Source organism: Colletotrichum lupini, chromosome 7 (assembly GCF_023278565.1).
Source record: "Colletotrichum lupini chromosome 7, complete sequence".
NCBI lineage: Eukaryota > Fungi > Ascomycota > Sordariomycetes > Glomerellales > Glomerellaceae > Colletotrichum > Colletotrichum lupini.
Window position 1 is genome coordinate 2051211 of NC_064680.1, and position 17865 is coordinate 2069075.

A 17865-nucleotide genomic window follows, 5' to 3' on the forward strand; every position below is an offset into this window, starting at 1 on the left:
GAGGGGTGATAAACGGGGACCGCTGCCACTCTCTCGGGTTCGTCAGCCCCTTCGTCCTTTGACGTTGTTTCCCCCCCCCATCGGACTCATTCAAAGAGTTGAGAGAGAGATATTCGCCAATTTTGTATTCAACCAGTCGCAGCCATGTCTACTACCGATCAAGAGCAGCAACCTGCTGCCAACAATGGCCCTGTCATTATCGCTGATGATTTTGTGAGTTGATCGCTTATAGCCGGGTTCTTATTTCCGCTCTGCTTTCGTCACTCACCTTTCATGAAACCGCAAATATCCTGATAGTGTGTTATTCTAGAGCGCTGATGACAGCTCATCGGACCGGGCGACTGTAAGTATCCCCGCGTAACGCGACAACGCCATAGATTTTGAATGTCTTATACTGAATCATCGGCTTCTCAGAGCGTTGCATCTTCAAGCACTAGCTTGGCAAGCTCAATCCTCAACCACCGCATCGAGAACGGCAGGACATACCACCGATACAAAGACGGTCGTGAGTATCTGATCCACCGCATGACCCGGAGGTCGCTTCCTTGCGTTGACCTCGTCCGCTAACGTGGCGTAGAATACAGCTACCCGAACGATGAGAAGGAAGCCGACAGGCTGGGTAAGTCGTGATAGGAAATACATCTCAACGTACTCCTGACATGGGTAACTAATAAATCACAGATCTGCAGCACAACGTCTTCCTCCTGACCCTCGACTATAGGCTCGGCCTCGCACCCATCGCCCAGCCCGAGGCCAAGGTAGGCCGCGTGCTTGACGTGGGCACTGGCACCGGACTCTGGTGCGTCGAATTCGGTGACGAACATCCCGACGCCGAGGTACATTTCCGCTCTTGCTACTTTGACTCAGTCTCTGGCTGTAAGAACGTCCGTGAGGTTTGCTGATTTGCTGCTTTGTTTAGGTTGTTGGTATCGATCTGTCTCCTGCACAAACTCAATTGTAGGAACTGTCTTTACTTTCCTTCTCAAATAGGCGGTAGTCAGTTGTGCTCATGTTCTCTCTTATAGCGTCCCGCCCAACGTCAAGTTCGAGGTTGATGACCTCGAGGAACCCTGGACATACCACACCAAATTCGACTACATCCACACCCGCGCAATGACCTCGAGCATCTCCGACTGGAGAAGATTCTTCAAACAATCATACGAGTAAAGCAGCATCTCATAGTTCCCCCTTAGTTAACCCCCCGACCACGAAAAACTAATCAAAATACCCCACCCCGACAGCTTCCTCGAACCAGGCGGCTACCTCGAGCTCCAAGAAGGCCACATGCGCCCCGAATGCGACGACGGCACCCTCAAGCCCGACAGCCCCCTCGTCGAATGGGTCGACCGTCTCGAGGAGGCCTGCAACATCTTTGGCCGCCCCTTTGTCGACTGCCCCAGTCTCAGGCCCCTCCTCGAAGAAGTCGGCTTCGAGGACGTCGTCGTCACAAAGTACAAGTGGCCGCTCAACGCGTGGCCCAAGGACCCGCACTACCGCGAGCTGGGTATCTGGACGCTCGAGAACATGCTCGAGGGGCTCGAGGCGTGGAGCATGGCGCCGTTTACGCGGGCGCTCGAGTGGACAAAGGAGGAGGTGAATGTGTTTTTGATTGGGGTGAGGAATGAGTTGAAGAACAAGAACGTGCATGGATACATTGCCGTGTAAGTCCACTCTCCAAGTCCGACTTCTTGGCTTTTCTTGCAAGTGCTAATAGAAACTTGACAGGTACATTATTCACGCGAGAAAGCCGCTCAAGGAGACTGAGGAGAATAGAGAAGCATCTTGAGAGTGATGGGGGCGGTCTGGTTCCAAAGTAGCCTTGAAGGGGGCTCTGGGGTAGGGGTTTTTTCATCTTATAGTAGTTAACTGGCGATAATCATGTTGGATGCTATAATGAGACACGAGTTCCACGTAGCACGTGAAGTAAACCCGCACCCGATGTCTTTACCCCGAGGCTTGTTAGTGTAATGATCCCGGCGAGTCAAGCTGGAAGTTGCAACCTCCTTCTAAGCCCCGTCCAGCGTTCAGTCGTTGCTTTCAGAGGACGGAGGGAGGAGGAGGAATTTTCAGCCCTAGATATGGGTAGAAAGCGATGTGGCATGTGGAGAATTTCAGGAAACGTAGACGATAGCTGCGGTATGTTCTCGATTCGATGCCATGCGAAGAGGAGAGAAACAATAATAGGCGGACTATGAAAAGAGCATTCCCACTGGCTACTTCGAAACTTGCAACAATCAATGGCACCTTTGCAGCCCTTCGTCTTGTGTGGACATGTATGGACGGCTTTGAACTGATTACCGGCACTACAGCGGAAGTCATTCGGAACCTACACGGCCGCCCAGACGGCGTCAAGTCAATTATGGTCATATATGTCACATGGAGAAAAGACAATCAAGTGAACAGAGAGTTTGGAGTTCCATTGAATCCAAGAGACTACAACATGTATCTATGAATACATTCCCGAGATGTGAGAAAAATGCCCAAATTCAAAAAAGCGCGCCAATGCGCACCCGTTACTCCGGTTATCACTGTTTTACCCAAAGCCAAGATTCCGTCGTGCGCTCGTCGTAGATGATCGTCTCAAAATTTACAGCTCCAAACTCGGCGTCTGGCCCTTGACGCGGCCAATCACCTGCTGTGGTGCGTACTTGGGGATAACCTCGTCGTCGTGCAGCATCTCAAACTCCTCGGTGGCGTCGCGGCCCATGAAGTTCATGATGGCCTGGGGTCCACCGGGGTGCTCCTCGAGCCAGTTTGAGAGATCCATCACAACACCCTTGACGACGACCCACAGGTCCTCCTTGGTGTTGTGCTTGGCAACCTCCTCCATAGAGAACTCCTTCTCGGGAACGGAAAACTCCTTGGGGTTGTTGGGCTTGGAAGCCTTCTGGCCGTCCGCCTTCTCGGGCGTGGGGCCGGCGGCCGATGTGGTCTGCTGGGCAGGGATACCCTGGCCACCGGAGCCACCACCGTTGTTCCAGTCGATCGTGACGCGACCAGGCTGGGCGGGGTCCAGGTGCAGTGAGATCTGGCCGAGACGGGAGGTGGCACCTCCTACGCCGTTAAGAGCCTGCTGGAAGAGGTAGTTGCTAGCGGTGTCACCGGCAACACGGCCGTAAACGACACAGCCAAGTAGGGAAGAACCACCGAGACGGTTGGCACCGTGAACGCCACCAGCAAGCTCACCGCAGGCGAACAGACCGTCAAAGGGCTTCTGCTCGCTGTTCAAGACCTGGGCCTTGTCGTTGATCTCGATACCGCCCATGGTGAAGTGGAGAACAGGCTCCATCAGCGCGACGTGGAAGTCATCGTTGATGTCGACGGGCAGGTTGTGGAAGAACTTCTTGCCCCAAGGGTCCTTCTGCTTGCCATCGGCAATGGCGTTGTAGGTGGTGAAGGTCTTCTGGAGGTGGTCGGGGGAGCAGCCAATTTCCTTGGCCAGCTCGGCACCGGTCATCTTCTTCATCAGACCACGGCCAGAGTAGTGGCGAGTGTGGAAGTCAAGGACCTTGGAGGCCTTGGAGTTGAGAATGAGTCTGATGGGGAACTTGTTCTTGTCCTTCTCCTTCCACATCATGCCGGAGACATAGTCACGGTGACCAAGCTCGTCGCAGAAACGGTCACCGTCGGCGTTGAGAAGGAGACCACCCTCACCACGAAGGGCCTCAGCAGCCAAGAACTTCCACTTGGAGCCGGGGTCCTTGGGGTCAACCAGACCGGTAGGGTGGACCTGGACCTTGTCCATGTCAATACCGTTACCGCCGATGGCCATGACCATCTTCTGACCGTCACCAGTGGCGTGGGTGCCGTTGGTGGTGGCGAGGCCGAAGGTATCGGGACGGTGCTTCTTGAGTAGGGAGGTCTCGCCAAAGTCGGCAGCGTAACCACCGGTGGCAAGAATGACGGGTCCGTCAACCTTTTGCTCCTCGCCGTTGAACTCGTATGAAACACCAGTGATGGTGTTGCCGTCCTTGTTCAGGCCGGTAACGCGGGCCTTCTTGATGATCTCGACACGCTCGGGCTCGGTCTCGGCGAGCTCCTCGAGTCTCTGCATGAGCGCATATGTGATGGCCATACCAGGGAACTTGGCATCGTGACCACGGTGGGTACGGGGCTGGGAGTGACCTCTGTAGGATAGGTTAGAACCTGAGGAACCTTGCACATTGGACTTCTGCGATCGACTTACCCTAACCGCGAAACGAGAGTAAGGTCCAGATTGAAGACATCCTGAAGCCATTCGACGGCGGCAGCGGACTTGTAGGTAAGGACCTTGATGAGGTCGGGGCGGGCCTTGTCACGAGCAGACTTGAGGGTATCATCATAGAATTGCTTGACGCTGTCGGCAATTCCGGTGTCGACCTGTGTCCGCGTCAAGGCACCGTTGATGCCAGAAGTGGCCTTTGTGGAGTTGCCTCCGAAGAAGCCTGTAGAGTAGGAGCGTAAGCTTTGCGACAATCACAAGCAGCATGGCAGTCATAGGTTTATTAGACTTACCCTGCTTGTCGAGAACGACAACGTTGCCTCCTGCGAGGTAGATGGTATGCGCGGCACTCAAGCCGGACACTGGCAGCACGGATTAGCATGTGAGCAGGTAAGACGAGGCCGAGATTGGCCGCGGCAGAGAGAGTGGTAAGACTGAGAGGCGAAGGTGGGAGCAGGAAGGGGTTGAGGTAACTTACGACCACCGCCAACGACGATAACTCTGGGTGCCATTTTGATTGATGTGATAATATTGATGCGCTCCAAAGGACAGGATGGAGAACAAACAAAGAAGATGGGGAAAGAGAAAGTTGGTGGGGGAGGAGGAGAGTTTGGATGGAGAGGTTTAAGAAGAAAACGAGAAGAGGAGCGGTGCCTTTCGTCTTGTTGCTACGCCGAGGGAAGATGGGGACAAAGGCACAAGGACGACGCGGGTCTGGGGCCGAAGGCAGGTGCAGGTGGTAGTGGTATCCGCTCCGCAAGGGACCTGGGGGGGTATACTTCGTACCGTATGGTACGGTGCAGTGGGACAGTGGTACATACCTTACGGAGACGACTCGTTCTGGTTGCGTGAGGTGGTGCGCGCAGATGGGAGGGAGTGGCAGAAAGGTCGCTGACACGGCGATTCGTGAGCCGAGGTCGAAGCGCCGGTGGGAAAAGCAGAAACCAGGGGGGGCAACTTCGCACTGGGGACTTCCATGGCACACGAGTCCACGACTGGGCTTGCCCGCGGTGCTAGTGAGTTTTGGGCCGAGTTTGGGTCAGAGACTCAGAGTTGGGGGTCGGGGAAAGGGACGGTCTGGGGCCCTGGGGGAGGAGAATTGGCGTCACTAAATGGGGGGGAGGCAGATGAACGTACCAGTAAGAATGAGCCTTTTGGTCAAGCGGTGGCAGTGGTCCGAGGAACAATGGGACACCTTTTTTTTCTTAGGTACAGGTGTGGGGAAGCCGAGAGCGACGAGAGAGATGGAATCTCAATTGAGTCTTGTCTTCCATGTGCAGTTTATTTCCCCAACTGCGCATCGTGAGAAAAGTTTCCTCCATGTTGTGTCTATCAACTACGAACAGGCAATTGCGTCCGGTCTGCGGAGGGCATTGCAACTGAACTGCTCCTCTAGCATGAAGAGACCCCAGACACTCGTTGGCTTCTCGCAGTAATTCTGGCCGAGACTGGGCCCGCGTTCGCTTTCCTCGGTGCGGTGGTGGACCGCGACCTGCAAAACTGGGGGAAACTGTGGGGGATGTTCTAAAAGTCTCGAATTCCCCGTCTGGCTACTAAAGGTTCCCCGTCTATTACTGAGGTACCTCTGCGCTCCGTTTACCGAGCTGACCAACGGAAGGGAGGGCATTACAGAGTAGACATGTTGAAGCCGTTTGACCCAGAAATCTCAAAAGATGCACTTGAGGCTCTCTCGAGAAGGGATGGCAGACCGGTTCACCTGCCACGCCTGCGCCAGCCTTAGCTCCAACTGTGTAGGTAAGTACACTTTCACGAGTCAAATTGTTGGAGTAAGCTGCCGCAGAAAAGGCCATGAAGAATTTTGTGACAGTTTCAGGACTTTTGGAGCCGTCCATCGTTCGCCTCTGACATGTGAAGGCCACTCATCTACCACTTCCACCCAAGGTGCATCCAAGGTCACGGGCTTGCCCTCGTGCTCGAGCTCATGCAGCTGACTGAACCTCGAACCGCCTGTCTTCCCATCTGAGAGGCTACCAAAACTAAACGTCTGCCGTCGAATCTCTAACCAGCACTTGGCGTCCCGTCGCCTTCCCGCTCTCCCCACAACCTTGGGTGCGTACCACATGCCTCGTGTCAACAAGGTGAACGGGTAATCGACATCTTTCACGGGCATAAACCCGCCGCCTGCGATGCCCCATGCCATGGGACACGTTCCAAAACCCTTCTCCAGCCCCTTCTGCCCCTCAAGACTGTGCGGCTGCATTGAGGCTGCGGCTGGTCGAGCGCAATTCTCAAGGCGCCGTCGAATCTTCACGAGTGTAGCTACGTGCAAGAGAGGCATAGCCACCACGTACTGTGTAGGACTGTAGATACCGTTGTCTCACTAGGCCCCCTCCCACCTAATCCCCCACACAAGAGGTGCAGGTCAGATGATTGACCGGTCCGGAACTTTTAGCACCTGACCGAGGATCTACTCGCATTGCCGTCCCCTCTTTTCCCTTGCCGCTGCTGGGCGACCACTTTCGGCCTGCATTCCAGTCCAGCTTGTTCCTCCGCACTCGTACGAATATAGTCGAATACACAGTAGTACAGTACAAATCCCCTTCCTCTCACGGGCCATTTCCGGCTCCAAGGACTTCTTTTTCGGAGTCGTGCTTGAGGGCTGGTACTGGGCTGACTGGGCTGGTCTGGGGAACCCAGGCCGTACATCTTTTTTTCGCATGTGAAAGGGGGCATTCTTGGGGGAAAGCGGCAGGACGGAGCAAAAGCCTAGATGTGTCAGGTGCTCAAGCTTCTTTGACCGCAAAAACCCCCCCATACAGAAACTTGCCACCTATCCCATCGACTTGGTTTCCAATTCAGCCTCTCATGATTCATGAGAAGCTTTATTGAATCCTGAGGATAATAAAAACTAAACTATTGGTACAATTGCTAGTGGTGGCCTTGCATCGTTTTTGGTCGCTGATTGCTGAGGCATAGGGTTCTCCCAGCCAGTCTTTCTCGTTCAAATGCAGCAATAATTCCCGACTGCCCCGACTGCCGTTTCGCGCATCCTCACCTCAACTCACCTGTGCCAGAAGGAAACCCGCGGATTGAGAAAAGTGTGGGGAACGGCTGCCCGTCTCCGCAATCGCTCCCTTCTGTGAGACAAAATAGTAGAGAATACCTGGGGTTATTGGGCTGCCGTCTTCGGTGTATCTCGGCGAGTGCGCTCATCCGTCGGCAACGCAGGAACGAAAGATAGAACTCGCTTCCGCATCGTGAAGGCATCTTCGGAAAGTAAGCGTTTTGCGACTTGCCTCGTTGATCGAGCATCACGTGGTGTGAGGCGGTTGCGCCCTTGCTGCTGGTTTGGTGTGCCTTGCAGCGAGCAAGGTACCTTACCACAAACGAGTCACAGGTGTTCCTGCTGGCGGAGAGCACCGCGCTGCGCAGCATCGGAGCATGGGTGATGTCATCCTATCATGCAGCCAATCGTCGCCCTTAGATTTCCAAAAATCTGGTCCCGTGGGGAAAATCCAAGGCCGCGAAGCCGCATCCGACGTGAAAGTGACGCGCGCCATCAGTGTTGTAGTTTCCAAGGCAAGTGCGACTGCATTGCTGCATTCCTGAACTGCGACGACGGGAATCTTCATTCGATACACAAGTTCCCCATTCCCAAAGAACAAGAAGCATAATGAGACGGCCCACTGCCATAATACTTCTCTTGACCTGCACCGTAGTGACGGCCCAGCTCAGATCCCTCCCCGTCGAACGCTCCGGCCTCAACGGATACGCACCCCGCTTCTTCCGCCAGAAACCCATCGTAGAATCCGTAGACCCCGCCCCCGGTCCAGCCATGCCACCACCGCCGCCCTCAGACCCCCCCTCCTCCTCCGGCCCGGGCCAAGACGGAGGAGGAGGAGGAGGCGTGAGGCTCTCCGACGTAATGGGCCGTGACCGGAGCATCAACGTCTTCGCCGGCTTCACGCGCGACATCGAATCCGCCTCGCGCCGCCTCGACGACCAAGGGCGCAACACCACCGTGCTGGCGCCCCTCAACTCGGCCGTCGAGAAGCTGCCGCGGAAACCGTGGGAGGATCCCCGCGACTACCAGCAGCTCGGCGCCGACGCATACGAGGGCGACGACGGCAGGGATAAGGCGCAGAGGAACATTCAGCGGTTTGTTGAGGCGCACATGGTTGGCGTGAGCCCGTGGCCCGAGAATACAAAGGCCAAGACGATTGGTGATGATAGGGATGTGTGGTGGGAGACCAAGGACGGTGTTAAGTTCGTAAGTCGATACCATGCTGTCCCTTTCTTTCCTTTTCTGTTTTGTTATCAATCATGTCGATATTGGGAAACTGACGAATAGTTTAGATCCAGCCTGGTAATATTGAGGTAGTAAGTGTAGCGAGTACTGTTGCCAATGGCGAAGTGGTATGTGATCCCAATGCTTTCTTTAACATCCCGTACGGTTTACCTTGTCGGGCTGTGAGTAACCATCGCACACAGTGGATTATCAAGGAGGTACGGAACTATGCCTAAGGTACCGTAGTCAGACTTCCCTATGAGCTATGAGCCATGAGCGAGAGTCCGCTGGAACGGCCACCCCAATACCCTCTATAGGATACAAATTTGTTTATTATCGTCACCAAGGCCCGTGGTGTGGCGGGGAATGTTAGCTCGTTCTGAATTGCCTCGCTCCCATGGGTCGCGGGTTCGAGTCCCGTTTTCTACTTGTAAAAATCCTTGCATCGTTACACTTGAGGCTGGTAAGAGTCTCCTCGGATCTTTCGTAAGCTCCCCATAGGGGGCTGAGCTTTTGCTGAGTTATTAGCTTTTGCTTTTGTTTGATGAATCGGCAATTAAAGCGTGGATGAATAGGTAGATGAATGATCAGCGAAGAATAGTAAACGAATATCCAAACGACACGGTAGAATGCAAGACATACAATAATGTTTATCACTTCTTCAAGGCACCCACCTACACAGTTCAGGCAAACAATCGGAATCGATTGGAAGTCATGCTACGCAGAAGAGAAAGTTCAAGATTAAAATACATCAAGAATTCACAAGGGAGCTATTTCGAAAGACCAGTCATTGTGCGAACCAAACTCAACACCCTTCTGCCTGTCCACACAGTGACCCGAAATCGTAAAGCTCGAGGTTTTAGTTAATCCATCCAGGTGAAAGCATCGTTTCATCTTACTCAAAGAAAATAAAACAATAATGTTGCCAAGAAGACATTCAACCTTGCGAAACAGAAACGGCCAAATCGGACTGTAAGTGACAGCAGAGGCGCGAGGAAACTCCTCATATTGTCAAGTTTGCAGCATTAATACTAAGCTGTCGGCGCAATTTGAGAGGAAGAAAGACTGCTTTTGCCATTCGGACATAAAGGTGGACCGAGCATGATAAGATCGTTATCTGCACGTGATGTGCGGAAGAAGCCGCACCTGGGGGCTTCATTCCAATCAGCCGCGAAGGGGTTTGAGCAGCAGCTTCCAAGCTTGGAGACCACTACGAATTTTCCCTACCTACGTGACGTCCTCGTAGATTTACGATACTGTAATCTGAGATAAGACGTTGGATCCCCATGTAGACATTATACCATTGGTAGCATCAGTCTGTAAGTGTCTTCAGTCTCGACACGATCCTCGGTCGCAGAGGACTGGCGGGCGAAGCAAAGCTTGCGCGGTTGCAGAGTCCAGCCACCCCCCTCAGACTCTTCGGGCGCAACTGAGGACAACCCCTCTCTACCCTACCTTCTCTCTACTCTATATGCCAACGCGTCGCTAACGTCCGGAGTGGAAGAGGACGATCGATCTCAGGATGATGAGCGGGAAACCCGCTGACGAGGTGGACGCCTACGAGCGCGAGGCCGAAAATCGTCGCCGCCTCCAAAAAGCCGAAGAAATGGAACGACGCGAACAAGAACAAGCCGAGAGACGCCGCCGAGACGGCTACCCCCCCGGCCCACCCCATCACAGCAATGCTGGCTCTATCCCCATACACCAGCCCGTCGCATCTCGCGCGATGGGCGCAATCCACAGCCCCGGCGGCCTGCTCGCAAACCACGGCTCAGGCTCGTCCGGACCGCCCATGCCTCTCGGCGCCCCCTCGGGGCCTGGCGCAAACTTCGGCGGTCCCCTTCAACCCGATAACAGTAGACCTCCGCCGCACGGGGGTCCGAACAATCCCAATACCCAGCACCAGATGTTCGCGCCGATCCCGCACACGACCGTCCCCCCCAGTAACTCCCTAGGCGCTGCCAGCGGTGGTCCACCTGTTTTTGGAGGGCCGCTACAGCAGCGCGAGGGCCAACCTCCGATGCAACAAGGGCCTCCTTTCGGCGGCAGTGGTGGGAATACTGGAGGCGCTGCCCCCGGTGCTGCTGGCGGTCAAAGTCAAGGGCCGCCAGGTCAGCAAGGCCAAGGCGGCATTGCCCAAGGCCAACAACCCATCTTGAATGTAAGTTGAAATAAGTCATTTGTAAACTTGCCAGATGAAGAAGGAGGCAGCCGCGAACCCTTTGCCGATGCTCTTACCTGTGGCTGGACGCATCCAAAGTGGAAACCGATGTGGGCTGGTGCGCCGATACGGCGCATGGTGCCCAGGCAGGATGCAGTGCCGCCCCGCGTGCATATTCCGTCCTTCCATCTCGCTACGTCCATTTGCGCATCGCCTTGTCTTCATCATCTTCCCATCTGCCCAGTTCCCCCCCAGAACCATGCGCATCAAATTCTCCTCTCTGTAGCCTGCAAACCCAATGCAACCGCGGTCATGGATACGCCCATCATGGTCAAAGTAAAGCTTGGTTTCGGGTTAAATGTTTTGTTTGTCATCGGTCAGAGCTAACTATGAATGGCAGGATGCCTTGACGTATCTTGACCAGGTCAAGGTACAGTTCCACGACCAGCCAGACGTGTACAATCGGTTCCTCGACATTATGAAAGACTTCAAAAGCCAGGCGTATGTGATTAATCCGTTGTTCAGGTGACACAACTGACCAAAGCAGCATTGACACTCCTGGGGTCATTAATCGCGTCTCGGAGCTATTCGCTGGTCATCCGAACCTAATCCAGGGCTTCAATACCTTCCTGCCACCAGGATACCGGATTGAATGCGGCGCTGGCAACGACCCTAACACCATCAGGGTCACCACCCCTATGGGCACGACTGTTCAGTCCATTGCTGGCCGAGGAACGCAGGTTGAAGGTCATCCACACCCTAACGGTGCTTCTCAGCCGCTCTTTCCTCAGCGTGGAAACAATTGGCAACAGCAGCAGCAACAGCCTCAGCAGCAGCAACAGCAACAACAACCGCCGCCCCAGCAGCCGCAACACAGCATCGAGAGCCCTGAAGCGAACTTTAGTACGCCTGCGTTTATGAACCAGGGTCACGTCGCGCCTTTCGAGGGTCCTGGTGGAAGTCAGCAGCGTGGTCCTCCGGCGCAAGGCGCTGCCCACGCGAACAACGCGCAGCAGCCTCCTCGCAATGCGCAGACCCCTACTCCGGTAACGGGACCCGCAAATCTGAACGGCGCGACCAACCAGCAACAACAACAGGCAAACCTAGAGCGCCGTGGGCCGGTAGAGTTCAACCATGCCATCAGCTACGTGAACAAAATCAAGGTCAGTCTAACTGGACTTTTTTCTTGCTATCCATATCCCGCTTCAGTCTGAGGCCTCGCGCACTAACCACGCCGCAGAACCGCTTTCAGGATAAGCCTGAGATTTACAAACAATTCCTTGAAATTCTCCAGACTTATCAGCGCGAACAAAAGCCGATCCAGGACGTGTACGCCCAAGTCACGACTTTGTTCCACACTGCACCTGACCTACTCGAAGATTTCAAGCAGTTCTTGCCCGAATCTGCTGGACAAGGAGGAAAGGGAACACCCGGACGGCCTGGCGATGAGCTTCCGCCTGGCCCTGGCCCTAACCAAACACCTCAGCCGACTATGAGCGGCCAGAAGATGCCTCCCTTGGGAAGCTTTGCTCCCCCAAGTGCCTCCAAGGAGAACAACAAGAAGCGACCTAGAACTGACAAGCAGACGCCCGTTCCTGCGCCGCCCATCGTGGAGGCTGCTGTCTCAGCCAACCGAGCTGTTACTGGCGCTCTCCCCCCTGCGGCCGTCAACAACAAGCGAACCAAGATGTCTCACAACAAGGCGCTGGCTTCCGATGCCCCCGCGGTTGAGCCGACACTGACGCCGATATTGCCAGAGCCTTTGGGACCTCCCGCGTCGACCACCTCGAACTCTGATGAGATCGCCTTCTTCGAGAAGGTTAAGAAGTACCTCAGCAACAAGACGTCTTTCAACGAGTTTCTCAAAGTCTGCAACTTGTTCAGTCAATCCATCATCGACCGCAACACAGTGTTTCACAAGGGCAGCGTCTTCTTTGCCGCAAATCCCGAGCTGTTAGGTTTCTGGAAGGCGTTCCTCAAGTACGAGCCGCATGACGAAATCGTCGATAACAGACCCGCGCCTCCGAGCGGCAAAGTGTCATTGAGCAACTGCCGAGGCTATGGGCCTAGTTATCGTCTTCTTCCCAAAAGGGTATGTCAGCCAGACTTGTTGTCTTATTTGCACTCGCTAACCATTAATCAGGAGCGTCTCAAGCCTTGCAGCGGCCGCGATGAACTCTGCAATTCCGTGTTGAACGACGACTGGGCGTCGCACCCAACCTGGGCCTCTGAAGATTCCGGATTTGTCGCGCATCGTAAGAACGGCTTCGAAGAGGGTTTGCATCGCATCGAGGAAGAACGCCACGACTACGACTTCAATATCGAGGCAAACCTCAAGTGCATCCAACTCTTGGAGCCTGTCGCCCAGCAAATCAGCGTCATGTCGCCTGCGGAGAGAGAGCACTTCCAGATGCCGCAGGCCTTGGCTGGACACAGTACCTCGGTCTTCAAGCGTGTCTGCAAGAAGATTTATGGTGAAAAGGGTCCCGAAGTCGTCAACGACTTGTTCAGCAACCCGCTGAATGTAGTTCCGATTGTGTTGACCAGAATGAAGCAAAAGGATGAGGAATGGCGCTTCTCACAGCGTGAATGGGAGAAGGTGTGGCATGCTCAAGTTGAGCACATGCACCTCAAGAGTCTCGACCATATGGGCATCCTCGTCAAGCAGACCGACAAGAGGAACCTCTCAGCTAAACACCTTGTCGACGTCATCAAGACGAAGGCCGAGGAGCAGAGGCGCCAGCGCAGCTTGAAGGGCAAAGCCCCGCGTCATCAGTTGGTTTGGGACTTCAACGACAAGAAGGTTGTCGTTGAGCTGCTTCGTCTGATGATGCTCTACACTGTCAGCAGTGGTCAGCATAGCGTGCCAGAGAAGGAGCGTATTGCCGACTTCTTCGAGACATTCATCCCTGCATTCTTCGATATTCCCGAGGAAGAATTGGAAGGTCGTCTACCGAGGCTGCAAGATGTATCGGAAGAGGATGAGGCTGAAGAGGCCGTCCCTACCGAACTGACTAACGGCCGCAGCCGCCGTGCCGGTAGAAGGGGTGATTTACTCCGTGGCGTGCTCGATCCTGGCCGCAACGGCTCTAAGCCGCGTGCGCAAAAGGAGGGAAGCGCGGCGTCTGGCAGCAAAGAGACGACGCCCGAAGTTGGGTCAGCGAACGAGGAAGAAATGCCCGATGCTCCCGAGGATGGTACTGGCCCCGACGTGTCTAACGACCGCTGGATGCCGATTGTCCCGCAGCCTATAGTCACGACTGGGGACGATGCTCTCCTCACTGCTGATGGTGAACTGAAGGCTGATGGCTTCTTCTCGCGGCCTTGGCACAACTTCTTCTGCAACCAAACCATATTCGTCTTCTTCAACGTGTTCCAGACGATTTACACCCGTCTCAGAGATGTTAAGGAGAGCAAGGAGAGCGTCGTCGAAGAGGTTAACCGCGTCAACCGACCTCGTCCCGCCAAGGATATTGGCTTGGCCGACAACACCCTCAACTACTTCGGCCCTCATGACGACCCTGAGAGCTTCTGGCCGAAGACCCTTGAGCTTGTTGAAGAATACATCACCGGCGATATCGACGAGGTCCGTTACCAGGATGTTTTACGCCACTACTACCTTAAGAGCGGTTGGAAGCTGTACACCATACAGGACCTCCTCAAGACTCTGTGTCGTCTCGCTCTCACCTGCAGCAGCACTGATGCGAAGGAGAAGACTCCGGACATCATTCAGCAGTACCTCCACAGCCGAGAGAAGGAGGAGACAAACTACCAGTCAGAGATCGCTGCCCGCAAGTACGCAGAGAAGTGCGTCAAGGACGGCGAGATGTTTGTCATCTGTTGGGTAAGTCCACTTGAACACCACTTTCTCTCTCTATCTTGTTTCTAACACATTTCACAGTTCCCGCTCAAATCGGAAGCCTCTGTCCGTTGGCTGCAGCGTGAAGACACCACCTTCTACATGGATGAGATGAAGGCCAAGGATCGCTGGCAATACTACATCTCGTCCTTCATCCAAGTCGAGCCGACAGAAGGTGTGCCACGGCACAAGCTCCAAAAGACAGTGTTGGCCCGCAATCTTCCTTCTAGCGACGAGAAGTTTGAGGACAGCCACATTCCCAAGCCCATCTCGTTCGATGAAGACCTTTCCATCAGTATCTGTCTGAACTCGAGCAAGATGGTGTGGAAGGCTGGTACATCTGAGTACTTTGTCTACGACAACGTTCCCAAGGACAAGGAGGGCCAGGAGCGACACCTCGAGAGGCTCAAGAATGCGAGTAACAAGCGCGACACGAAGCTTCGCGAGAAGTTTGTCTTCAACAGCCCCTGGATGAAGGGCATGAGCCAGTCCGACGTACAAAAGTCCAACGAGGGATGGTCAAAGTGGCTCAAGGATGGCATCGCACCCGCCTCGGACGCAGGGGACGCAATGGACACCGCAGAGTAGTGAAGTGGTGATCCAGCGGAACCGGCGTTTTAAGGTGGCGCGGGCAAAGAAGTTGGCAACATGTGTGAGATCGGAGACAAGATGGGCGAAGGCTGAAAGTTCACAATTACGAAGATACCAGGCGGCATAGCGGTGCAGAGCGGCATGGCTGCCATGTTACCCCAACTTTACATGGATTTGGTCTTCTCTTGATGCCCTGACCACGATCGTTGAATCCGTGGAACGGGTTGGCATGGGAATGGCGTGGGAAAGGTTCGGCGTTACATGACTCCTTTTTTTCCTTATTTTTCGACCTGATTGCAGAAAGAAGAGTAGAGTGGGGAGGCTTTGGCAGATGATTCTCTCTTTTTCACGGACATTCATCATGAGAGAGAGCGAGTTGCGCCTCCTTTTGCGACTCATTCCTTTTCAGTCTTCTCTTTCCTGCAAATGTACAATAATTGTAGTTGCGCAAAATAAAAAAGGTCTTACAAGCATAAAATCTCGATTCAAACTTTGTACCTGTTTGTCACTTCAAAAGTCCCAGGTACCTTACATGGCATCGGGTAGCAAAGTAAGTCCCACACCTTCGGGGCCGATGTCGCGGCGTCGACGCTTCGGCCACCGCGTTAATTATGCACGAAGCCGCAAAAGTCTCTTCTTCACAACGCAATAAGTAGGTAGTGCAGGAAATGGGGAATTGACACAGCCACAGTTCCATTTGTCTACTTGTAAATTCTTCTTTAGGAGGGGCCGAAGATGTAACACGGGTGGATCTTATCAGATCATCTAATCAGTCAAATCTCCCAGGATCTATCCGAGAACGGTGCATGAGGAAGCGCAGAAAAACGCAAGAAAAAGACGCAAACCACGGCAGCCAAGTGGGCACTTGTGGTCTTAGTCTCTAGGTAAGGTGTGGTAAGGAAGAAGTTTTTGCGGTCGTCGGATTCGTGATATTAGGTAAAAAGATCTGCAATGGCCGCCCATTGCGCTATATCTAAAACTTGGTATACTTTTGTCTTTTTTTGTCCTTTTGAGGTTTTTAAATTTTCCTTCAGTAGTCTTGGAGCCCGCCCATCGGCTCAGGTACCATGACGCGAGACCAAAAAGCAAAAAGTGGTGTGCGTCAAGTCTTCTGCAGTCTGCACAACCACCAGCGTCACATGCGGCAAAGCCGCTGACTCTGCGCGTGTGTACGTGGGTGCTCGACGGGGTCACGGCCCCACGTTCCTGCCAATTACTTGATTTGGACCGTACGAACTCGGAGCTCCGAGACTTCTACTTTTGGGAGAGGGGGAATCTTGAAATTCTGCTGCAATTGAGTGTCCGTCTATTGTAGGCTCTCAATGACAATGGCGGAGGCACCACCGCCACCGTTGCAGATACCGGCAACACCAATCTTGGCCTTCTTCTCGCGAAGGACGGTCGAAAGGGTGGTGACGATGCGAGCGCCGGAGCAGCCGAGGGGGTGTCCGATGGCGACGGAGCCACCAAAGACGTTGACGGTCTCGGGGTCGAGGTTCAGGAGCTTAATGTTGGCGAGGGCAACGACGGAGAACGCCTCGTTGATCTCGTAGAAGTCGACGTCCTTCTCAGTAAGGCCGGCGTGCTTGATGGCCTTGGGGATGGCCAGCGCGGGGGCAATGGTGAAGCGCTCGGGCTCGCGGGCGGCATCGGCCCAGCCGCGGATCTTTGCGATAGGGGTGACGCCGAGCTCCTTCACCTTGGCCTCGGACATGAGGACAACAGCGGCAGCGCCGTCGTTGAGGGGAGCGGCATTAGGGGCGGTGACTGTGCCGCCGTTGGGAATGAAAGCCGGGCGCATGGCCTTGAGCTTGTCAATGTTGAGGTTCTTGACCTCGTCGTCGCGGTCAACCTTGATAGCGGGCTTGCCACGGCCGCCGGAGACCTCGACAGGGGCAATCTCCTTGGAGAAGACACCGGCCTCGGTGGCAGCCTGAGCCTTCTGGTAGGTCTTGATGGCGTACTCGTCTTGCTGCTCACGGGTGAACTCGTGCTCCTTGGCGCAGAGCTCGGCGGACATGCCCATGTGCTCCTTCTTGCCGTAGGCGTCGGTAAGACCGTCCTTGAGGACACCGTCAACGAGGGTCTGGTCGCCATACTTGGCGCCGTTGCGGAGGACGGGGAGGTAGTGAGGAGTGTTGGACATGGACTCGGTGCCACCGGCGACAACGATGTCGGCGCTGCCAGTGAGGATAGTCTGGGCACCGAGGATGATGGCCTTCATTCCCGAGGCGCACACCTTGTTGACGGTCGTGGCGGCGACGCCCTGCGAGAGGCCAGCTCCGAGAGCGCATTGGCGGGCGGGGGCCTGGCCGAGGCTGGTTTTCGGTCAGAATACGTAAACATTGTATGGGTAATTATAACCCTTCATATGTGCGTGAGACGTACTTGGCGGACAGGACGTTGCCGTAGTAGACTTCCTCGACATCCTCGGGCTTGATCTGGGGGACTCGCTCGACAGCAGCTGTGGAGGGGTAAATGTTAGCTTGCCCCGCGTCTCGGACCGTTGATAAGACATTTACATACCCTTAATGGCGTGAGCACCCAGCTGCGTGGCGCTCAGGCTAGACAAAGAACTGAGAGAAGATAGTACGTTAGCTTCTCGGTCAAGCGGTCAAGATAATATTGTCGAGTGAGCTTATTCGTACCCCAAGAAAGAACCAACGGGGGTTCTGGCAGCAGAGACGATGTAGACGGGGGGAAGGTTGGCCATTTTGAAGGTGGATATGTTGGATGTTTGGGTTTGGATGAAAGAAGGAGAGTTTCTTCAAGGATGAGCCGGGAACCGTTCCTACTTAACTGTG

The 17865-nt window shown here is 54.5% G+C and overlaps 5 protein-coding genes across 5 annotated transcripts; 3 read left to right on the plus strand and 2 right to left on the minus strand.

The window, feature by feature from the left end:
* Positions 1-144: 144 nt before the first annotated feature.
* Positions 145-1786, plus strand: CLUP02_13634 (uncharacterized protein; the record flags this gene model as incomplete). The annotated part of the gene is made up of 9 exons (XM_049292572.1): positions 145-213; positions 311-343; positions 415-505; positions 578-619; positions 682-884; positions 920-957; positions 1026-1163; positions 1242-1661; positions 1726-1786. 9 exons carry the CDS (start codon positions 145-147, stop codon positions 1784-1786), a joined length of 1095 nt encoding a protein of 364 aa, XP_049149718.1.
* Positions 1787-1967: 181 nt separating this feature from the next.
* Positions 1968-2452, plus strand: CLUP02_13635 (uncharacterized protein; the record flags this gene model as incomplete). The annotated part of the gene is made up of 2 exons (XM_049292573.1): positions 1968-2140; positions 2200-2452. The coding sequence occupies 2 exons, from the start codon at positions 1968-1970 to the stop codon at positions 2450-2452; spliced, it is 426 nt and encodes a 141-aa protein (XP_049149719.1).
* A 135-nt stretch (positions 2453-2587) lies between these two features.
* CLUP02_13636 (flavocytochrome c) lies at positions 2588-4713 on the minus strand (the record flags this gene model as incomplete). Its single annotated transcript, XM_049292574.1, has 4 exons — positions 2588-4127; positions 4187-4424; positions 4495-4563; positions 4680-4713. The coding sequence occupies 4 exons, from the start codon at positions 4711-4713 to the stop codon at positions 2588-2590; spliced, it is 1881 nt and encodes a 626-aa protein (XP_049149720.1).
* A 3122-nt stretch (positions 4714-7835) lies between these two features.
* On the plus strand, positions 7836-15058 carry CLUP02_13637 (histone deacetylase interacting; the record flags this gene model as incomplete). Its single annotated transcript, XM_049292575.1, has 8 exons — positions 7836-8432; positions 8519-8542; positions 9405-9422; positions 9955-10611; positions 11012-11112; positions 11159-11774; positions 11852-14455; positions 14513-15058. The coding sequence occupies 8 exons, from the start codon at positions 7836-7838 to the stop codon at positions 15056-15058; spliced, it is 5163 nt and encodes a 1720-aa protein (XP_049149721.1).
* A 1309-nt stretch (positions 15059-16367) lies between these two features.
* On the minus strand, positions 16368-17774 carry CLUP02_13638 (acetyl-CoA acetyltransferase; the record flags this gene model as incomplete). Its single annotated transcript, XM_049292576.1, has 4 exons — positions 16368-17379; positions 17450-17525; positions 17588-17637; positions 17710-17774. 4 exons carry the CDS (start codon positions 17772-17774, stop codon positions 16368-16370), a joined length of 1203 nt encoding a protein of 400 aa, XP_049149722.1.
* Between the last annotated feature and the right edge of the window lie 91 nt (positions 17775-17865).